The following is a 19,141-nucleotide window of genomic DNA, read 5'->3' on the forward strand; positions in this document are numbered from 1 at the left end:
AAATGGTGCAGTGGAGAAAATGGTGCAGTGGGGACAATGGTGCAGTGGAGAAAATGGTGTCGTGGAGAAAATGGTGCAGTGGGGAAAATGGTGCAGTGGGGAAAATGGTGCCCTGGGGAGAATGGTGCAGGGGAGAAAATGGTGCAGTGGGGAAATTGGTGCAGTGGGGAAAATGGTGTAGTGGGGAAATTGGTGTAGTGGGGAAATTGGTGCAGTGGGGAAAATGGTGTAGTGGGGACAATGGAGCTGTGGGCAAATGGTGCAGTGGGGAAAATGGTGCAGTGGGGAAAATGGTGCTGTGGGGAAAATGGTGCAGTGGAGAAAATGGAGCAGGGGAGAAAATGGTGCAGTGGGGAAATTGGTGCAGTGGGGACAATGGTGCAGTGGGGAAAATGGTGCAGTGGGGAAAATGGTGCAGTGGAGAAAATGGTGCAGTGGGGACAATGGTGCAGTGGGGAAAATGGTGCAGTGGGGGGAATGGTGCAGTGGAGAAAATGGAGCAGTGGGGACAATGGTGCAGTGGGGAAAATGGTGCAGTGGGGGGAATGGTGCAGTGGAGAAAATGGTGCAGTGGGGAAAATGGTGCAGTGGAGAACCTGGTGCAGTGGTGAAAATGGTGCAGTGGGGACAATGGTGCAGTGGGGACAATGGTGCAGTGGGGAAAATGGTGCAGTGGGGATAATGGTGCCGTGGGGGAAATGGTGCAGTGGGGGAAATGGTACTGTTGGGAAAATGGCGCCAGTGACAAAATGGTGCAGTGTGGAAACTGGTGTAGTGGGGAATTTGGTGCAGTGGGGAAAATGGTGCAGTGGGGAAAATGGTGCAGTGGGGATAATGGTGCCGTGGGGGAAATGGTGCAGTGGGGGAAATGGTACTGTGGGGAAAATGGTGCAGTGGGGAAAATGGTGCAGTGGGGGAAATGGTACTGTGGGGAAAATAGTACAGTGGAGAAAATGGTGCCGAGGGGAAAGTGGTGCAGTGGACAAAATGGTGTAGTGGGGAAAATGGTACTGTGGGGAAAATGGTGCAGTGGGGAAAATGGTGCAGTGGGGGAAATGGTACTGTGGGGAAAATAGTACAGTGGAGAAAATGGTGCCGAGGGGAAAGTGGTGCAGTGGACATAATGGTGTAGTGGGGAAAATGGTACAGTGAGGAAAATGGTGCAGTGGGGAAAATGGCGCCAGTTACAAAATGGTGCAGTTTGGAAAATGGTGCAGTGGGGACAATGGTGCAGTGGGGAAAATGGTGCAGTGGAGAAAATGGTGCAGTGGGGACAATGGTGCAGTGGAGACAATGGTGCAGTGGAGAAAATGGTGCAGTGGGGACAATGGTGCAGTGGAGAAAATGGTGGAGTGGGGAAAATGGTGCCGTCGGGAGAAAATGGTGCAGTGGGGAAATTGGTGCAGTGGGGAAAATGGTGCAGTGGGGACAATGGAGCTGTGGGCAAATGGTGCAGTGGGGAAAATGGTGCAGCGGGGAAAATGGTGCTGTGGGGAAAATGGTAAAGTAGGAAAAATGGTGCAGTGGGGAAAATGGTGCCGTGGGGAGAATGGTGCAGTGGGGAAAATAATGCAGTGGGGAAAATGGTGCCATGGACAACATGGTACAGTGGAGAAAATGGTGCATTGGAGACTATGGTGCAGTGGGGAAATAGTGTAGTGGAGAAAATGGTGTAGTGGGGAAAATGGTGCAGTTGAGAAAATGGTGCAGTGGAGAAAATGGTGCAGTGGAGAAAATGGTGGAGTGGAGACAATGGTGATGTGGGGAAAATGGTGCAGTGGGGAAAATGGTGTAGTGGGGAAAATGGTGTAGTGGAGAAAATGATGCAGTGGGGAAAATGGTGCAGTGGGGAAAATGGTGCAGTGGGGAAAATGGTGGAGTGGAGAAAATGGTGTAGTGGAGAAAATGGTGATGTGGGGAAATGGTGCAGTGGGGAAAATGGTGCAGTGGGGAGAATGGTGCAGTAGAGAAAATGGTGGAGTGGGGGAATTGGTGCAGTGGAGAAAATGGTGCAGTGGGGAGAATGGTGCAGTAGAGAAAATGGTGGAGTGGGGAAAATGGTGCCGTGGGGAGAATGGTGCAGGGGAGAAAATGGTGCAGTAGAGAAACTGGTGCAGTGGGGAAAATGGTGGAGTGGGGAAAATGGTTCAGTGGGGACAATGGTGCAGTGGAGAACATGGTGCAGTGGGGTGAATGGTGCAGGGGAGAAAATGGTGCAGTGGGGAACCTGGTGCAGTGGGGAACCTGGTGCAGTGGGGAAAATGGTGTCGTGGAGAAAATGGTGCAGTGGAGAAAATGGTGCAGTGGGGACAATGGTGCAGTGGAGAAAATGGTGTCGTGGAGAAAATGGTGCAGTGGGGAAAATGGTGCAGTGGGGAAAATGGTGCCCTGGGGAGAATGGTGCAGGGGAGAAAATGGTGCAGTGGGGAAATTGGTGCAGTGGGGAAAATGGTGTAGTGGGGAAATTGGTGTAGTGGGGAAATTGGTGCAGTGGGGAAAATGGTGTAGTGGGGACAATGGAGCTGTGGGCAAATGGTGCAGTGGGGAAAATGGTGCAGTGGGGAAAATGGTGCTGTGGGGAAAATGGTGCAGTGGAGAAAATGGAGCAGGGGAGAAAATGGTGCAGTGGGGAAATTGGTGCAGTGGGGACAATGGTGCAGTGGGGAAAATGGTGCAGTGGGGAAAATGGTGCAGTGGAGAAAATGGTGCAGTGGGGACAATGGTGCAGTGGGGAAAATGGTGCAGTGGGGGGAATGGTGCAGTGGAGAAAATGGAGCAGTGGGGACAATGGTGCAGTGGGGAAAATGGTGCAGTGGGGGGAATGGTGCAGTGGAGAAAATGGTGCAGTGGGGAAAATGGTGCAGTGGAGAACCTGGTGCAGTGGTGAAAATGGTGCAGTGGGGACAATGGTGCAGTGGGGACAATGGTGCAGTGGGGAAAATGGTTCTGTTGGGAAAATGGCGCCAGTGACAAAATGGTGCAGTGTGGAAACTGGTGTAGTGGGGAATTTGGTGCAGTGGGGAAAATGGTGCAGTGGGGAAAATGGTGCAGTGGGGATAATGGTGCCGTGGGGGAAATGGTGCAGTGGGGGAAATGGTACTGTGGGGAAAATGGTGCAGTGGGGAAAATGGTGCAGTGGGGGAAATGGTACTGTGGGGAAAATAGTACAGTGGAGAAAATGGTGCCGAGGGGAAAGTGGTGCAGTGGACAAAATGGTGTAGTGGGGAAAATGGTACTGTGGGGAAAATGGTGCAGTGGGGAAAATGGTGCAGTGGGGGAAATGGTACTGTGGGGAAAATAGTACAGTGGAGAAAATGGTGCCGAGGGGAAAGTGGTGCAGTGGACATAATGGTGTAGTGGGGAAAATGGTACAGTGAGGAAAATGGTGCAGTGGGGAAAATGGCGCCAGTTACAAAATGGTGCAGTTTGGAAAATGGTGCAGTGGGGACAATGGTGCAGTGGGGAAAATGGTGCAGTGGAGAAAATGGTGCAGTGGGGACAATGGTGCAGTGGAGACAATGGTGCAGTGGAGAAAATGGTGCAGTGGGGACAATGGTGCAGTGGAGAAAATGGTGGAGTGGGGAAAATGGTGCCGTCGGGAGAAAATGGTGCAGTGGGGAAATTGGTGCAGTGGGGAAAATGGTGCAGTGGGGACAATGGTGCAGTGGAGGAAATGGTGCAGTGGGGAAAATGGTGCAGTGGGGACAATGGTGCAGTGGGGAAAATGGTGTAGTGGGGAAATTGGTGTTGTGGAGAAATTGGTGTAGTGGGGAAATTGGTGCAGTGGGGAAAATGGTGTAGTGGGGACAATGGAGCTGTGGGCAAATGGTGCAGTGGGGAAAATGGTGCAGCGGGGAAAATGGTGCTGTGGGGAAAATGGTGCTGTGGGGAAAATGGTAAAGTTGGAAAAATGGTGCAGTGGGGAAAATGGTGCCGTGGGGAGAATGGTGCAGTGGGGAAAATAATGCAGTGGGGAAAATGGTGCCATGGACAACATGGTACAGTGGAGAAAATGGTGCATTGGAGACTATGGTGCAGTGGGGAAATAGTGTAGTGGAGAAAATGGTGTAGTGGGGAAAATGGTGCAGTTGAGAAAATGGTGCAGTGGAGAAAATGGTGCAGTGGAGAAAATGGTGGAGTGGAGACAATGGTGATGTGGGGAAAATGGTGCAGTGGGGAAAATGGTGTAGTGGGGAAAATGGTGTAGTGGAGAAAATGGTGCAGTGGGGAAAATGGTGCAGTGGGGAAAATGGTGCAGTGGGGAAAATGGTGGAGTGGAGAAAATGGTGTAGTGGAGAAAATGGTGATGTGGGGAAATGGTGCAGTGGGGAAAATGGTGCAGTGGGGAGAATGGTGCAGTAGAGAAAATGGTGGAGTGGGGGAATTGGTGCAGTGGAGAAAATGGTGCAGTGGGGAGAATGGTGCAGTAGAGAAAATGGTGGAGTGGGGAAAATGGTGCCGTGGGGAGAATGGTGCAGGGGAGAAAATGGTGCAGTAGAGAAACTGGTGCAGTGGGGAAAATGGTGGAGTGGGGAAAATGGTTCAGTGGGGACAATGGTGCAGTGGAGAACATGGTGCAGTGGGGTGAATGGTGCAGGGGAGAAAATGGTGCAGTGGGGAACCTGGTGCAGTGGGGAACCTGGTGCAGTGGGGAAAATGGTGTCGTGGAGAAAATGCTGCAGTGGAGAAAATGGTGCAGTGGGGACAATGGTGCAGTGGAGAAAATGGTGTCGTGGAGAAAATGGTGCAGTGGGGAAAATGGTGCAGTGGGGAAAATGGTGCCCTGGGGAGAATGGTGCAGGGGAGAAAATGGTGCAGTGGGGAAATTGGTGCAGTGGGGAAAATGGTGTAGTGGGGAAATTGGTGTAGTGGGGAAATTGGTGCAGTGGGGAAAATGGTGTAGTGGGGACAATGGAGCTGTGGGCAAATGGTGCAGTGGGGAAAATGGTGCAGTGGGGAAAATGGTGCTGTGGGGAAAATGGTGCAGTGGAGAAAATGGAGCAGGGGAGAAAATGGTGCAGTGGGGAAATTGGTGCAGTGGGGACAATGGTGCAGTGGGGAAAATGGTGCAGTGGGGAAAATGGTGCAGTGGAGAAAATGGTGCAGTGGGGACAATGGTGCAGTGGGGAAAATGGTGCAGTGGGGGGAATGGTGCAGTGGAGAAAATGGAGCAGTGGGGACAATGGTGCAGTGGGGAAAATGGTGCAGTGGGGGGAATGGTGCAGTGGAGAAAATGGTGCAGTGGGGAAAATGGTGCAGTGGAGAACCTGGTGCAGTGGTGAAAATGGTGCAGTGGGGACAATGGTGCAGTGGGGACAATGGTGCAGTGGGGAAAATGGTTCTGTTGGGAAAATGGCGCCAGTGACAAAATGGTGCAGTGTGGAAACTGGTGTAGTGGGGAATTTGGTGCAGTGGGGAAAATGGTGCAGTGGGGAAAATGGTGCAGTGGGGATAATGGTGCCGTGGGGGAAATGGTGCAGTGGGGGAAATGGTACTGTGGGGAAAATGGTGCAGTGGGGAAAATGGTGCAGTGGGGGAAATGGTACTGTGGGGAAAATAGTACAGTGGAGAAAATGGTGCCGAGGGGAAAGTGGTGCAGTGGACATAATGGTGTAGTGGGGAAAATGGTGCAGTGGGGAAAATGGCGCCAGTTACAAAATGGTGCAGTGGGGAACATGGTGCAGTGGGGAAAATGGTGGAGTGGGGAAAATGGTGCTGTGGGGAAAATGGTGCATTGGAGAAAATGGTGCCGTGGGGAAAATGGTGCAGTGGAGAAAATGGTGCAGTGGGGAAAATGGTGCAGTGGGGAAAATGGCGCCAGTTACAAAATGGTGCAGTTTGGAAAATGGTGCAGTGGGGACAATGGTGCAGTGGGGAAAATGGTGCAGTGGAGAAAATGGTGCAGTGGGGACAATGGTGCAGTGGAGACAATGGTGCAGTGGAGAAAATGGTGCAGTGGGGACAATGGTGCAGTGGAGAAAATGGTGGAGTGGGGAAAATGGTGCCGTCGGGAGAAAATGGTGCAGTGGGGAAATTGGTGCAGTGGGGAAAATGGTGCAGTGGGGACAATGGTGCAGTGGAGGAAATGGTGCAGTGGGGAAAATGGTGCAGTGGGGACAATGGTGCAGTGGGGAAAATGGTGTAGTGGGGAAATTGGTGTTGTGGAGAAATTGGTGTAGTGGGGAAATTGGTGCAGTGGGGAAAATGGTGTAGTGGGGACAATGGAGCTGTGGGCAAATGGTGCAGTGGGGAAAATGGTGCAGCGGGGAAAATGGTGCTGTGGGGAAAATGGTGCAGCGGGGAAAATGGTGCCGTGGGGAAAATGGTGCAGTGGGGAAAATGGTGCAGCGGGGAAAATGGTGCTGTGGGGAAAATGGTGCAGCGGGGAAAATGGTGCAGTGGGGAAATTGGTGCAGTGACAAAATGGTGCAGTGGGGAAAATGGTGCAGTGGGGGGAATGGTGCAGTGGGGAAAATGGTGCCAGTGACAAAATGGTGCAGTGGGGAAAATGGTGCAGTGGGGGGAATGGTGCAGTGGGGAAAATGGTGCAGTGGGGGGAATGGTGCAGTGGGGAAAATGGTGCAGTGGGGGGAATGGTGCAGTGGGGAAAATGGTGCAGTGGGAAAAATGGTGCAGTGGGGGGAATGGTGCAGTGGGGAAAATGGTGCAGTGGGGGGAATGGTGCAGTGGGGAAAATGGTGCAGTGGAAAAAATGGTGCAGTGGGGAAAATGGTGCCGTCGGGAAAATGGTGCAGTGGGGAAAATGGTGCAGTGGAAAAAATGGTGCAGTGGGGAAAATGGTGCCGTGGGGAAAACCCGGTCAAGACGTTCCATTGCTGCCTGGGAACGCGCTGGAGGCAGTCACACATGGGCCATTCCTGAGGGGCGGGTGTTGGCAAGATGGACATGGATGAGGGGAGCAGAAGAACATCTGACGAAGCCACAGAGAGAGAGACAGAGAGAGAGAGCGATGTGAGAGCTGGACTGGGAGGAGAGTGATCCCATGTTGAGCCTGGGAACAGCTCCGTCAGTCTGAGCCTCTGTGAACAATCAGCTTCATTCCAGTGACACATTCTCAAATGACACCGTCTTGACAGACTATAGAGTCTCTCACACATTTCTTTAACTTGTGTTGTTTCAAAGCCAAATTACTTATCTGCTCAATGTGCCGTGCTCTCACTTCCCTCCCCCAGTTCTCATTATTTCCCCTCACTTCCCCAATCCTTTCTCCCTCCCCTCCCCTCATTCCCCCCCTTACCCCTTCCTTTTCTTTCCCATACTCCCCCGTCCTGCCACCTTCTCCTTCTCTTCCCTTGCCCATTACCTCATTTCCCCTTTCTTTCTCTCTTCCACCTCCTGTCCCCATTCTCTTGCCCCTCCCCTCTGTTTGCCTCTTTGTGTGGTATTTATTGAGCTCGGAGTTTCTTGAATTCACATCCTGGCAGTGGTCAGCACACATAGCTGAAGGTGAGGGAAAGTGAGGGAAGGTGAGGGAAATGCGAGCAGAAAGGGAGAGCGTCAGGTACATTAGGGACATTTACGTGATTCTTGGATAGGCACATGGAAACTATTACAAGGAAAGGTACGTAGGTTAGTCTGATTTTAGAGTAGTCTAGAAGGCCAGCACCACATCGAGGGCTGAAGGGCCTAAGCTATTCTATTAGGACAGGGTATGGGGAATGCAGGGCAATGGAACTGCAGCCAGTGCGGGTACTAATGGGGTCGCCACGTGTCACAGATAAGGGATTCGCCTGCCAGTGTTGGCCCAGTTTCGGTTTTGGATCTCACACTGAGCAAGGCCCCTGGTAGACTCTGGATTCACTGGCTCGGGGAGAGTAAAGGGAAGGTATTCTTATAGTGGGCCATCTCAGGTTGTATCGGCTGGCAGCACTGATCTGGACTGTTTGGGCATCCCACCCAGACTGGGTGACCTTGCCCGGATTGGGTGACCTTGCCCGGATTGGGTGACCTTGCCCGGATGGGGTGACCTTGCCCAGACTGGGTGACCTTGCCCAGACTGGGTGACCTTTCCTGGACTGGGTGACCTTGCCCGGACTGGGTGACCTTGCCCGGACTGGGTGACCTTTCCTGGACTGGGTGACCTTGCCCAGACTGGGTGACCTTTCCTGGACTGGGTGACCTTGCCCAGACTGGGTGACCTTGCCCAGACTGGGTGACCTTTCCCGGACTGGGTGACCTTGCCCGGATTGGGTGACCTTGCCCAGACTGGGTGACCTTGCCCGGACTGGGTGACCTTGCCCGGACTGGGTGACCTTTCCTGGACTGGGTGACCTTGCCCAGACTGGGTGACCTTTCCTGGACTGGGTGACCTTGCCCAGACTGGGTGACCTTGCCCAGACTGGGTGACCTTTCCCGGACTGGGTGACCTTGCCCGGATTGGGTGACCTTGCCCAGACTGGGTGACCTTGCCCAGACTGGGTGACCTTTCCGGGATGGGGTGACCTGCATTCTGAATATCCCCCCAGGGCAGGAGCGATGGTCAGGCTGTGATGGGAGAGATGTCCTGCTGAATTCAGCCTCTCTATGGACACTGAGCTTTTGTCTTGTCCTACTTCCTGATGTTTAGATACTAAATTTGCAGCTTAGCCCATGTGTGAGCCCTGTTCTATATTCAGAATGTTTGTCCCTGTGAGCCCTGTCTTATTGTGCCTGCCTATGACTCTGTCCTACCATTGATATTACACCTAGCAAAACCCCTGTCTGCGTCAGGGCTCGATGCTGTCACCTCCTGGTCCATTCCTCGATATTTCATTCTGACCTCTGTCTAGCACTCTGGGTTTAGTTTGAGAACATGTTCCAGATGGACCAGGAACTGTAGACAGACACACACATGCACAAACGCATGCATATGCACACAGACACACACAAACACACACAGACACACACAGACACACACAAACACACACAGACACACAAACACACACAGACACACATGCACAGACGCATGTATATACACACAGACGCACACACTCTCACACACACACAACTCCCATCACAGACACACACACAAAGACGCACATATACACACACACACAGACACTCACACATAAACACATGTATATACACACATAGACACACATATATACACACACACACAGACACACACACACAGACACACACACACAGACACATAGACGCACATATATACACACACACAGACACACACATAGACACACATATATACACACACACAGACACACACACACACAGACACACACACACAGACACACACACATAGACGCACATATATACACACACACAGACACACACATAGACGCACATATATACACACACAGACACACACATAGACACACATATATATACACACACACAGACACACACACAGACACACACATAGACACACATATATACACACACACAGACACATACATAGACGCACATATATACACACACACAGACACACACATAGACACACATATATACACACACACAGACACACACATAGACACACATATATACACACACACAGACACACACATAGACACACATATATACACACACACAGACACACACATAGACGCACATATATACACACACACAGACACACATATATACACACACACACACATAGACACACATATATACACACACACAGACACACACATAGACGCACATATATACACACACACAGACACACACATAGACACACATATATACACACACACAGACACACACATAGACGCACATATATACACACACACAGACACACACATAGACGCACATATATACACACACAGACACACACATAGACACACATATATACACACACACAGACACACACATAGACACACATATATACACACACACAGACACACACATAGACGCACATATATACACACACAGACACACACATAGACACACATATATACACACACACAGACACACACATAGACACACATATATACACACACACAGACACACACATAGACACACATATATACACATACACAGACACACACATAGACGCACATATATACACACACACAGACACACACATAGACGCACATATATACACACACAGACACACACATAGACACACATATATACACACACACAGACACACACATAGACGCACATATATACACACACACAGACACACACATAGACACACATATATACACACACACAGACACACACATAGACGCACGTATATACACACACACACACAGACACACACACACAGACGCACATTTCTGCAGCAGCTCCAGTAGGAAATGTTTCCACAGGTGGTCAGGTTTTCCAGAGTTTGGGAATGCTTATGAATGCCTCTCTTTCCCAGGTGTGTGGATCATTCACTGCAGAGGTGGCCACCCATCAGCACGTCAAGCTGCACCATGCCTATACCAACATCATCGGCCTGGGCGACTCCAGCACCTGGAAGGCCCCGTTCTTCCCACGTTATATCTACCTGTTCATCCTGCCCCTGGCAGTGCCTATCATCACACCGATCGTGGCATTGGGTAAGTGCCTGCAGACCGGTACGGCTCCCAGGTACACAACCAATGATGTTGCTGCCGAGCAGAGGGGTCTCACTGTGCCTCCTGTTGTGAGGGTCTGATTTTAATTAAAGAGCCTCCTCAAAGGCCCCTTTCCTGAAAATCCTCACCAGCTGAAGGGTATACCCTGGCACCTGAGCAGAGGGCAGTGTTAACACTCATTCATGGGATGAGCATTGCTGGCTTGGTCAGAATCAACCCCCATTGCTTTGGGTCTGGCATCATGTCTGGGGTAGTCTGGGTAAAGATGGCAGTTTCCTTCCCTGTCAGGCGTTAATGAACCAGGTGGGATTTGATGTCAATCAGTCGCACGTGGAAAATAATAACAAAGACCATAAGACCAGATGATGTAGGAGCAGAATGAGGCCATTCGGTCCATCACGTCTGCACTTCCATTCAATCGTGGCTAATATGCCTCTCAACAACATTCTCCTGCCTTCACCCCCTAACCCTTAATCCTCTTACTCATCAAGAACCTATCTATCTCAGTCTTAATTTCGCTCAAGGACATGGCCTCCACAGCCCTCTGTGACAATGAGTTCCACAGAGTCATCACCTTCCCTCTGAAGAAATTCCTCCCCATCTCAGCACTTTGGGGTCCTCCCTTCACTCTGAGGTCCTGCCCTCGGGTCCTAGCCTGTCCTACTGTGGGAATACCTCCTCCTCATCCACTCTATCCAGGCCTCTCAGGATCCTGTACGTTTCAATCAGATCCCTCCTCACCATGGACTACAGACACAGAGACCCCAACCACTCCTCAAATGACAAGCCCTCCAGCACTGGCGTCACTCTTATGAACCTCCTGTGGACTGCTCCAACAAAGCACATCCCTCCTTAGATACAGGGCCCAAAACTGCTCACAATATTCCAAATATGGTCTGACCAGGAACCTTGTACAGCCTCAGTAGTACATCTCTGCTCTTATATTCTAGCCCTCTTGAAATGCATGCTGCCGTTGCATTTGCTTTCCTAACTGCCAACTGAATTTACATGTTAATCTTAATAGGATCCTGAAAGAGGAATTCCAAGTCCCTTTGTGCTTCAGATTTCCAAAGCCTTCCCCCATTTAGAAAATGGTCAAGGCCTCTATTCTTTCGACCACAGTGCGTAATCTCACACTTTCCCACATTGTATTCCATCTGCTATTTCTTTGCCCTCTCTCCTAGACTGTCCAAGTCCTTCTGCAGCCTCCCCACCTCCTTAACACTACCTGTGTCATCTGCAAAATTAGCAAAGTCCAGATCGTTAGTGTGTAACGTGAATAGTTGTGGTCCCAACACGGACCCCTATGGAACTCCACTAGTGACCAGCTGCCATCCTCAGAAAGACCCCTTTATCCCCACCCTTTGCCTTCTGCCAGTCAGCCAATCCTCTATCCATGCCAGTACCTTGCCCCTAACACCATGGGCTCTTACCTTATTTCGCAGCCTCCCGTGCGGCACCTTGTCAAAGGCCTTCTGGAAATCCATATCGATCACATCCACTGATTCTCCTTTGTCTAACTTGCTTGTTACCTCCAGAAAGAATTTTAACAGATTTATCAGGCACAACCTCCCCGTGATGAAGCTGTGCTGACTCGGCCTTATCTTACCATGCACGTCCAAATACTTCACAAAAGAAATCTTAACCAACGACTGAGGTCAGGCTAACCGGCCTGTCATTTTCCACATTCGGCCTCCCTCCCATCTTAAACAGGGGTGTTACTTTAGCCACGTTCAGTCCACTGGGACAATCCCTGACTCCAATGATTCCTGAAAGCTCACCACCAATGTCCCAGCAATCTCCACAGCTACCTCCTTCAGAACTCCGGGGAGCGGTCCATCTTGCTGTAACACGGGGTTAAGCCCCTCTGCTCACTTAAACCAGACACACTGAAAAGCTCACCTTGTGCCATAATCAGTAAAAGGACGACTGACAAAGAACTACCAAATCCCACTATCTAAAGAAAAAATTAACAATTTATTCTTTAACTCCAAGAAAAGAAAGAGAACATTAAACAACCACTGTCTACACTGTAATCCTCTTTTGTCTTAATGATTTATCTACCTCCCACTATACTGATCCGTTAAAACCCCCGATTAAGTTAACAAAAAAATCAACTTTCAAAACCAGCCAACTGTCTCTCTTCCTCTGAAGATTTTTTGGGGTCTTTTCTTCAGGTTTCTGTTGCACAGACTTTATATGAACAGGTACCATTCAGAGAGCGAGTCTACGGGCAGTATGATGCTCTTTGCCAGTCTGGCTAACTGTTCAAAATGGCTGATTTGGACACCCCAAAACATTGGATTGACTCATCGGTTTGATGTCGTCAAAACAGTAAAATTCAAATTCAATTGGATTGTGGCATCTTGGGGCATGATTTAAACTGATTGGCCAAATTCAAATTTGATGTGTGCCATAGCAGCTCCACTCAGCCAGTGGGTTCAGAGCTAGTCGTTATATTTTGGTGCAGCTTGTGGTGGCTCCCACTAGGGAACAGACCAATGTTGGATTTGGTGATGTATAATGAGGCAGCCTTGATGAAGGAGCTTAAAGTGAAGGACCCCTTGGGGGTATGGTAGAATTCACCCTGCAGTTTGTGAGGGAGAAGCTGGAATCAGGTGTAATGGTGTCACAACTGAGTAAAGGGAACTACAAAGACAGGAAGGAGGAGCAGACCAGATTGGATTGGAAGGGGACCCTGGCAGGGAAGATGGTGGAGCAGCAATGGCAGGTAATTCGGGAGGCACAGCAGAAATTCATCCCAAGGAAGAAGAAATGTATGGAGGGGAGGATGAGGAAACCGTGGCTGAGAAGGGAAGTCAGGGACAGCACAAAAGCAAAAGGGAAAACGTATAATGTGATGAGGGGAAGCCAGAAGTTTGGGAAAACTTTCACAACCAGCAGACGACAACTGAAAAAAGCAAAAGGAGAGGAGAAGATGAAATATAAGAGTAATAATGTAAAAGATGATTGCAAGGCTTTTCTTTAGGTATCTAATTAGATTGGCTCCTTTAATCCAAATTTTTATTGAGTTCAAATGTCACCAAGTGCTACAGTAGGATTTGGAACACTTGAGCCCAGAACATCCATCTGAGATGCTGCATTATTATCCCAGTGACATTACCGTGATCCCCTCCAGCACTGCTACAGGGGTCTGACAGGATTGAAGAGAAAAGGAAAGAAAACCAAACTCACCACAACCTGGGAGACGCGAAGCTTGGATTCCGAACCCGAAACCTTTGTAGAGAGGGAGAAGAGAGGAAGGCGGTGAGGATATGGAAGGTCCTGTGAGATTGGATAGGTTTGGAGGACAGGACTGGCACTGTGTGGCGTCTCCAGATCCCACAAGCCACTAAACACCGGGAGATTTAAAATATGTCCTCTGACTGCTGGGACACAAGTGGGCCTGCAGGAAGCTGGATCTTCACTGTCAGGTAGGCTCCTGGGCCCATAGGCTGTGCTGGACGTCTACTCGTACCTCAGGGAAACAATGTCCAGAATCACATCCTATCTCCCATCCACGTGGGAGAATCAGAATGATCGCTGATCAGAGGGTCAGTGCTGAGCAGTTTGGGTTTTGCTCAGAATGATCCGACTTGTCTGAAAGGCCTGGTGTTCCGATGAGGAATGTCTGGATTCAGAAATGTTGGCTTTCTCTCCCTTGCTTCTCAGTGTTCCTCTGTTCACCCCTTCAATCAAGTGATCCAGGGCCAAGTGAGACAATGGGGGAGATCACCATGAGAAATACTTCAGCAACACAGGATTCAGTTCAAGAGTCAGACAAAGGATTTTAAAAATTGAAAAATGCTTTGATTTTTGGTTCCAGGACAAAGCATTTAATCGCTTTCTGAAACCTGCGTTTCATCAGTTTGCCAGGGAATGACACTGAATCTCCCGCTGTCAATATCCTGGGAGTTATCAAGGACTACAAACTCAACTGGATTAAACAAATAAACAGAGTGGCTACAAGAGTGGGCCCGAGGCTTGGAATCCTGCAGTGAGTAACTGACCTCCTGACTCCCCGAACCATCTCTACCATCGCCACGGCACAAGTCAGGACTGTGATAGAATGCTCCCCACAGGACTGGATGGGGGGAGCTTCAACAACACTCAAGAAATTCGACAGCAGCCAGGACAAAGCAGCCCGATATTTTTGGCACCATGTGAACCACACGAACGCTTAATTCCACATCAGTGACATACGTGGTAGCAAAGCACTGGACTATCAGAGGGTCAGTGCTGAGGGAGTGCTGCACTGTCAGAGGGTCAGTACTGAGGGAGTGCTGCACTGTCAGAGGGTCATTGCTGAGGGAGTGCTGCACTGTCAGAGGGTCAGTACTGAGGGAGTGCTGCACTGTCAGAGGGTCATTGCTGAGGGAGTGCTGCACTGTCAGAGGGTCAGTGCTGAGGGAGTGCTGCACTGTCAGAGGGTCAGTACTGAGGGAGTGCTGCACTGTCAGAGGGTCATTGCTGAGGGAGTGCTGCACTGTCAGAGGGTCAGTACTGAGGGAGTGCTGCACTGTCAGAGGGTCAGTACTGAGGGAGTGCTGCACTGTCAGAGGGTCATTGCTGAGGGAGTGCTGCACTGTCATAGGGTCAGTACTGAGGGAGTGCTGCACTGTCTGAGGGTCATTGCTGACGGAGTGCTGCACTGTCAGAGGGTCAGTCCTGAGGGAGTGCTGCACTGTCAGAGGGACAGTACTGAGGGAGTGCTGCACTGTTAGAGGGTCAGTACTGAGGGAGTGCTGCACTGTCAGAGGGTCAGTACTGAGGGAGTGCTGCACTGTCAGAGGGTCAGTAATGAGGGAGTGCTGCACTGTCTGAGGGTCAGTACTGAGGGAGTGCTGCACTGTCAGAGGGTCATTGCTGAGGGAGTGCTGCACTGTCATAGGGTCAGTACTGAGGGAGTGCTGCCCTGTCAGAGGGTCAGTACTGAGGGAGTGCTGCACTGTCAGAGGGTCAGTACTGAGGGAGTGCTGCACTGTCTGAGGGTCAGTACTGAGGGAGTGCTGCACTGTCAGAGGGTCAGTACTGAGGGAGTGCTGCACTGTTAGAGGGTCAGTCCTGAGGGAGTGCTGCACTGTCAGAGGGACAGTACTGAGGGAGTGCTGCACTGTTAGAGGGTCAGTACTGAGGGAGTGCTGCACTGTCAGAGGGTCAGTACTGAGGGAGTGCTGCACTGTCAGAGGGTCAGTAATGAGGGAGTGCTGCACTGTCTGAGGGTCAGTACTGAGGGAGTGCTGCACTGTCAGAGGGTCATTGCTGAGGGAGTGCTGCACTGTCATAGGGTCAGTACTGAGGGAGTGCTGCCCTGTCAGAGGGTCATTGCTGAGGGAGTGCTGCACTGTCATAGGGTCAGTACTGAGGGAGTGCTGCACTGTCTGAGGGTCAGTACTGAGGGAGTGCTGCACTGTCAGAGGGTCAGTACTGAGGGAGTGCTGCACTGTTAGAGGGTCAGTACTGAGGGAGTGCTGCACTGTCTGAGGGTCAGTACTGAGGGAGTGCTGCACTGTCTGAGGGTCAGTACTGAGGGAGTGCTGCACTGTCAGAGGGTCATTGCTGAGGGAGTGCTGCACTGTCAGAGGGTCAGTACTGAGGGAGTGCTGCACTGTCTGAGGGTCATTGCTGAGGGTGTGCTGCACTGTCAGAGGGTCAGTACTGAGGGAGTGCTGTACTGTCAGAGGGTCAGTACTGAGGGAGTGCTGCACTGTCAGAGGGTCAGTAATGAGGGAGTGCTGCACTGTCTGAGGGTCAGTACTGAGGGAGTGCTGCACTGTCAGAGGGTCATTGCTGAGGGAGTGCTGCACTGTCAGAGGGTCAGTACTGAGGGAGTGCTGCACTGTCTGAGGGTCATTGCTGAGAGAGTGCTGCACTGTCAGAGGGTCAGTACTGAGGGAGTGCTGCACTGTCAGAGGGTCAGTACTCAGGGAGTGCTGCACTGTCAGAGGGTCATTGCTGAGGGAGTGCTGCACTGTCAGAGGGTCAGTACTGCGGGAGTGCTGCACTGTCAGAAGGTCATTGCTGAGGGAGTGCTGCACTGTTGGAGGGTCAGTGCTGAGGGAGTGCTGCACTGTCTGAAGGGTCAGTACTGAGGGAGTGCTGCACTGTCAGAGGGTCAGTGCTGAGGGAGTGCTGCACTGTCAGAGGGTCAGTACTGAGGGAGTGCTGCACTGTCAGAGGGTCAGTACTGAGGCAGTGCTGCACTGTCAGAGGGTCATTGCTGAGGGAGTGCTGCACTGTCAGAGGGTCAGTGCTGAGGGAGTGCTGCACTGTCAGAGGATCAGTACTGAGGGAGTGCTGCACTGTCAGAGGGTCAGTGCTGAGGGAGTGCTGCGCTGTCAGAGGGTCAGTACTGAGGGAGTGCTGCACTGTCAGAGGATCAGTAATGAGGGTGTGCTGCACTGTCAGAGGATCAGTACTGAGGGAGTGCTGCACTGTCAGAGGATCAGTACTGAGGGAGTGCTGCACTGTCGGAGGGTCAGTACAGAGGGAGTGCTGCACTGTCGGAAGGGTCAGTACTGAGGGAGTGCTGCACTGTCGGAGGGTCAGTGCTGAGGGAGTGCTGCACTGTCAGAGGATCAGTAATGAGGGAGTGCTGCACTGTCAGAGGGTCAGTACTGAGGGAGTGCTGCACTGTCAGAGGATCAGTACTGAGGGTGTGCTGCACTGTCTGAGGGTCAGTACTGAGGGAGTGCTGCACTGTCAGAGGATCAGTACTGAGGGAGTGCTGCACTGTCGGAGGGTCAGTACTGAGGGAGTGCTGCACTGTCAGAGGATCAGTACTGAGGGAGTGCTGCACTGTCGGAGGGTCAGTACTGAGGGAGTGCTGCACTGTCAGAGGATCAGTACTGAGGGAGTGCTGCACTGTCGGAGGGTCAGTACTGAGGGAGTGCTGCACTGTCAGAGGATCAGTACTGAGGGAGTGCTGCACTGTCGGAGGGTCAGTACTGAGGGAGTGCTGCACTGTCGGAGGGTCAGTGCTGAGGGAGTGCTGCGCTGTCAGAGGGTCAGTACTGAGGGAGTGCTGCACTGTCAGAGGGTCAGTGCTGAGGGAGTGCTGCACTGTCTGAGGGTCATTCCTGAGGGAGTGCTGAACTGTCAGAGGGTCAGTACTGAGGGAGTGCTGCACTGTCAGAGGGTCAGTACTGAGGGAGTGCTGCACTGTCTGAGGGTCATTACTGAGGGAGTGCTGCACTGTCAGAGGGTCATTACTGAGGGAGTGCTGCACTGTCAGAGGGTCATTACTGAGGGAGTGCTGCACTGTCAGAGGGTCATTACTGAGGGAGTGCTGCACTGTCAGAGAGTCAGACCTGGGGGTATTTAGTTAGTGCGGAATGGTTCGACACAGTGAAAACAGCTCTGTCTCCAGGATAATGGCACAACTGATCCATCTCACACCCCCCCCCCACCCTTTCTTCCAACAGCCACATATCGATCTGAACCTGATATCCCCCCCCCAAAGCTAATTACTCTTCTCAACCAGAATACACCTTCCTAACTAATCATTGCCCCCTCAGTGGCCCGGCCATCCCCCAGTCAGACTCTACCTTCCTGATGTAACCATGCCGACTCCCTGGCTCAATTACCCCGCAACTTTGAGCAACTATCCCACCGCCACCGCTCACCCTCATACACCCACCTGAACACACCTTGCTCCTTTTGGGAGAGGCTTCAGGGTGTTCGAACTATTGATGGAATCCAGCCGTTAGTGCTCTTCAAGAGACTGAGTGGGCTCTTTCTGAACAGCCTGCTGCCTGTGACTTGAAAGATCATTTTCTTCAAATGTTCTATTAATTCATTGGATGAGGGCATCACTGGCTGGAGCAGCATTTATTGCCCATTCCCATCTGCCCAGAGGGCAGTTAAAAACTCAGCTGTGGATCTGGAGTCACATTGAAAGGGGATCTGATTGAGACATATAAGATTATTAAAGGATTGGACACTCTGGAGGCAGGAAACAGGTTTCCGCTGATGGGTGAGTGCCGAACCAGAGGGCACTGCGTAAAAATACGGGGTCGACCATTTAGGACAGAGATGAGGAGGAACTTCTTCACCCAGAGAGTGGTGGCTGTGTGGAATGCTCTGCCCCAGAGGGCAGTGGAGGCCCAGTCTCTGGATTCATTTAAGAGTTGGATAGAGCTCTCAAGGATTGTGGAATCAAGGGTTATGGAGATAAGGCAGGAACAGGATACTGATTAAGGATGATCAGCCATGATCATATTGAATGGTGATGCAGGCTCGAAGGGCAGAATGGCCTACTCCTGCACCTATTGTCTATTGAGAGTAGGCCTGGTCAGGAGCACTGAAGCACACCTATGGGTCTTTCCTGACAGTTGACTTTGGTTTTATGGTCATCGTTAGACCCCAGATTTTGAACTGAATCTCAATTCCACCTTCTCCCACGGCAGGGGGTCCCTCGATCATCGCTGGGTTTTACTAGATTAATGTTCTCTCCAAGGGGACATTGCTTTTCCCAGGAGTGTCATGGTTGTAACCTCCTGCCTGCTTTGAGTTTGAAATCTGGATCATTAAAACTGATCAGAATGTGGGAGACAAAAAAATCTGCAGATACTGGATTCCAAGGTGGATAGGCAGGAGGCTGGAAGAATCCAACAAGTCAG

At 51.1% G+C, this 19,141-nt stretch overlaps 1 protein-coding gene across 2 annotated transcripts in view; it reads left to right on the plus strand.

Annotated features, from left to right (window-relative positions):
• Positions 1-19,141, plus strand: part of fads6 (fatty acid desaturase 6) — a 166,884-nt gene that overhangs the window by 78,576 nt on the left and 69,167 nt on the right. For both annotated transcript variants that reach the window (XM_072559064.1, XM_072559063.1), the window contains exon 3: positions 10,322-10,502. In XM_072559064.1, the coding sequence (XP_072415165.1) occupies positions 10,322-10,502 (181 nt within the window). The remainder of the gene's footprint in view (positions 1-10,321; positions 10,503-19,141) is intronic.

Source organism: Chiloscyllium punctatum, chromosome 39, assembly GCF_047496795.1.
Source record: "Chiloscyllium punctatum isolate Juve2018m chromosome 39, sChiPun1.3, whole genome shotgun sequence".
NCBI lineage: Eukaryota > Metazoa > Chordata > Chondrichthyes > Orectolobiformes > Hemiscylliidae > Chiloscyllium > Chiloscyllium punctatum.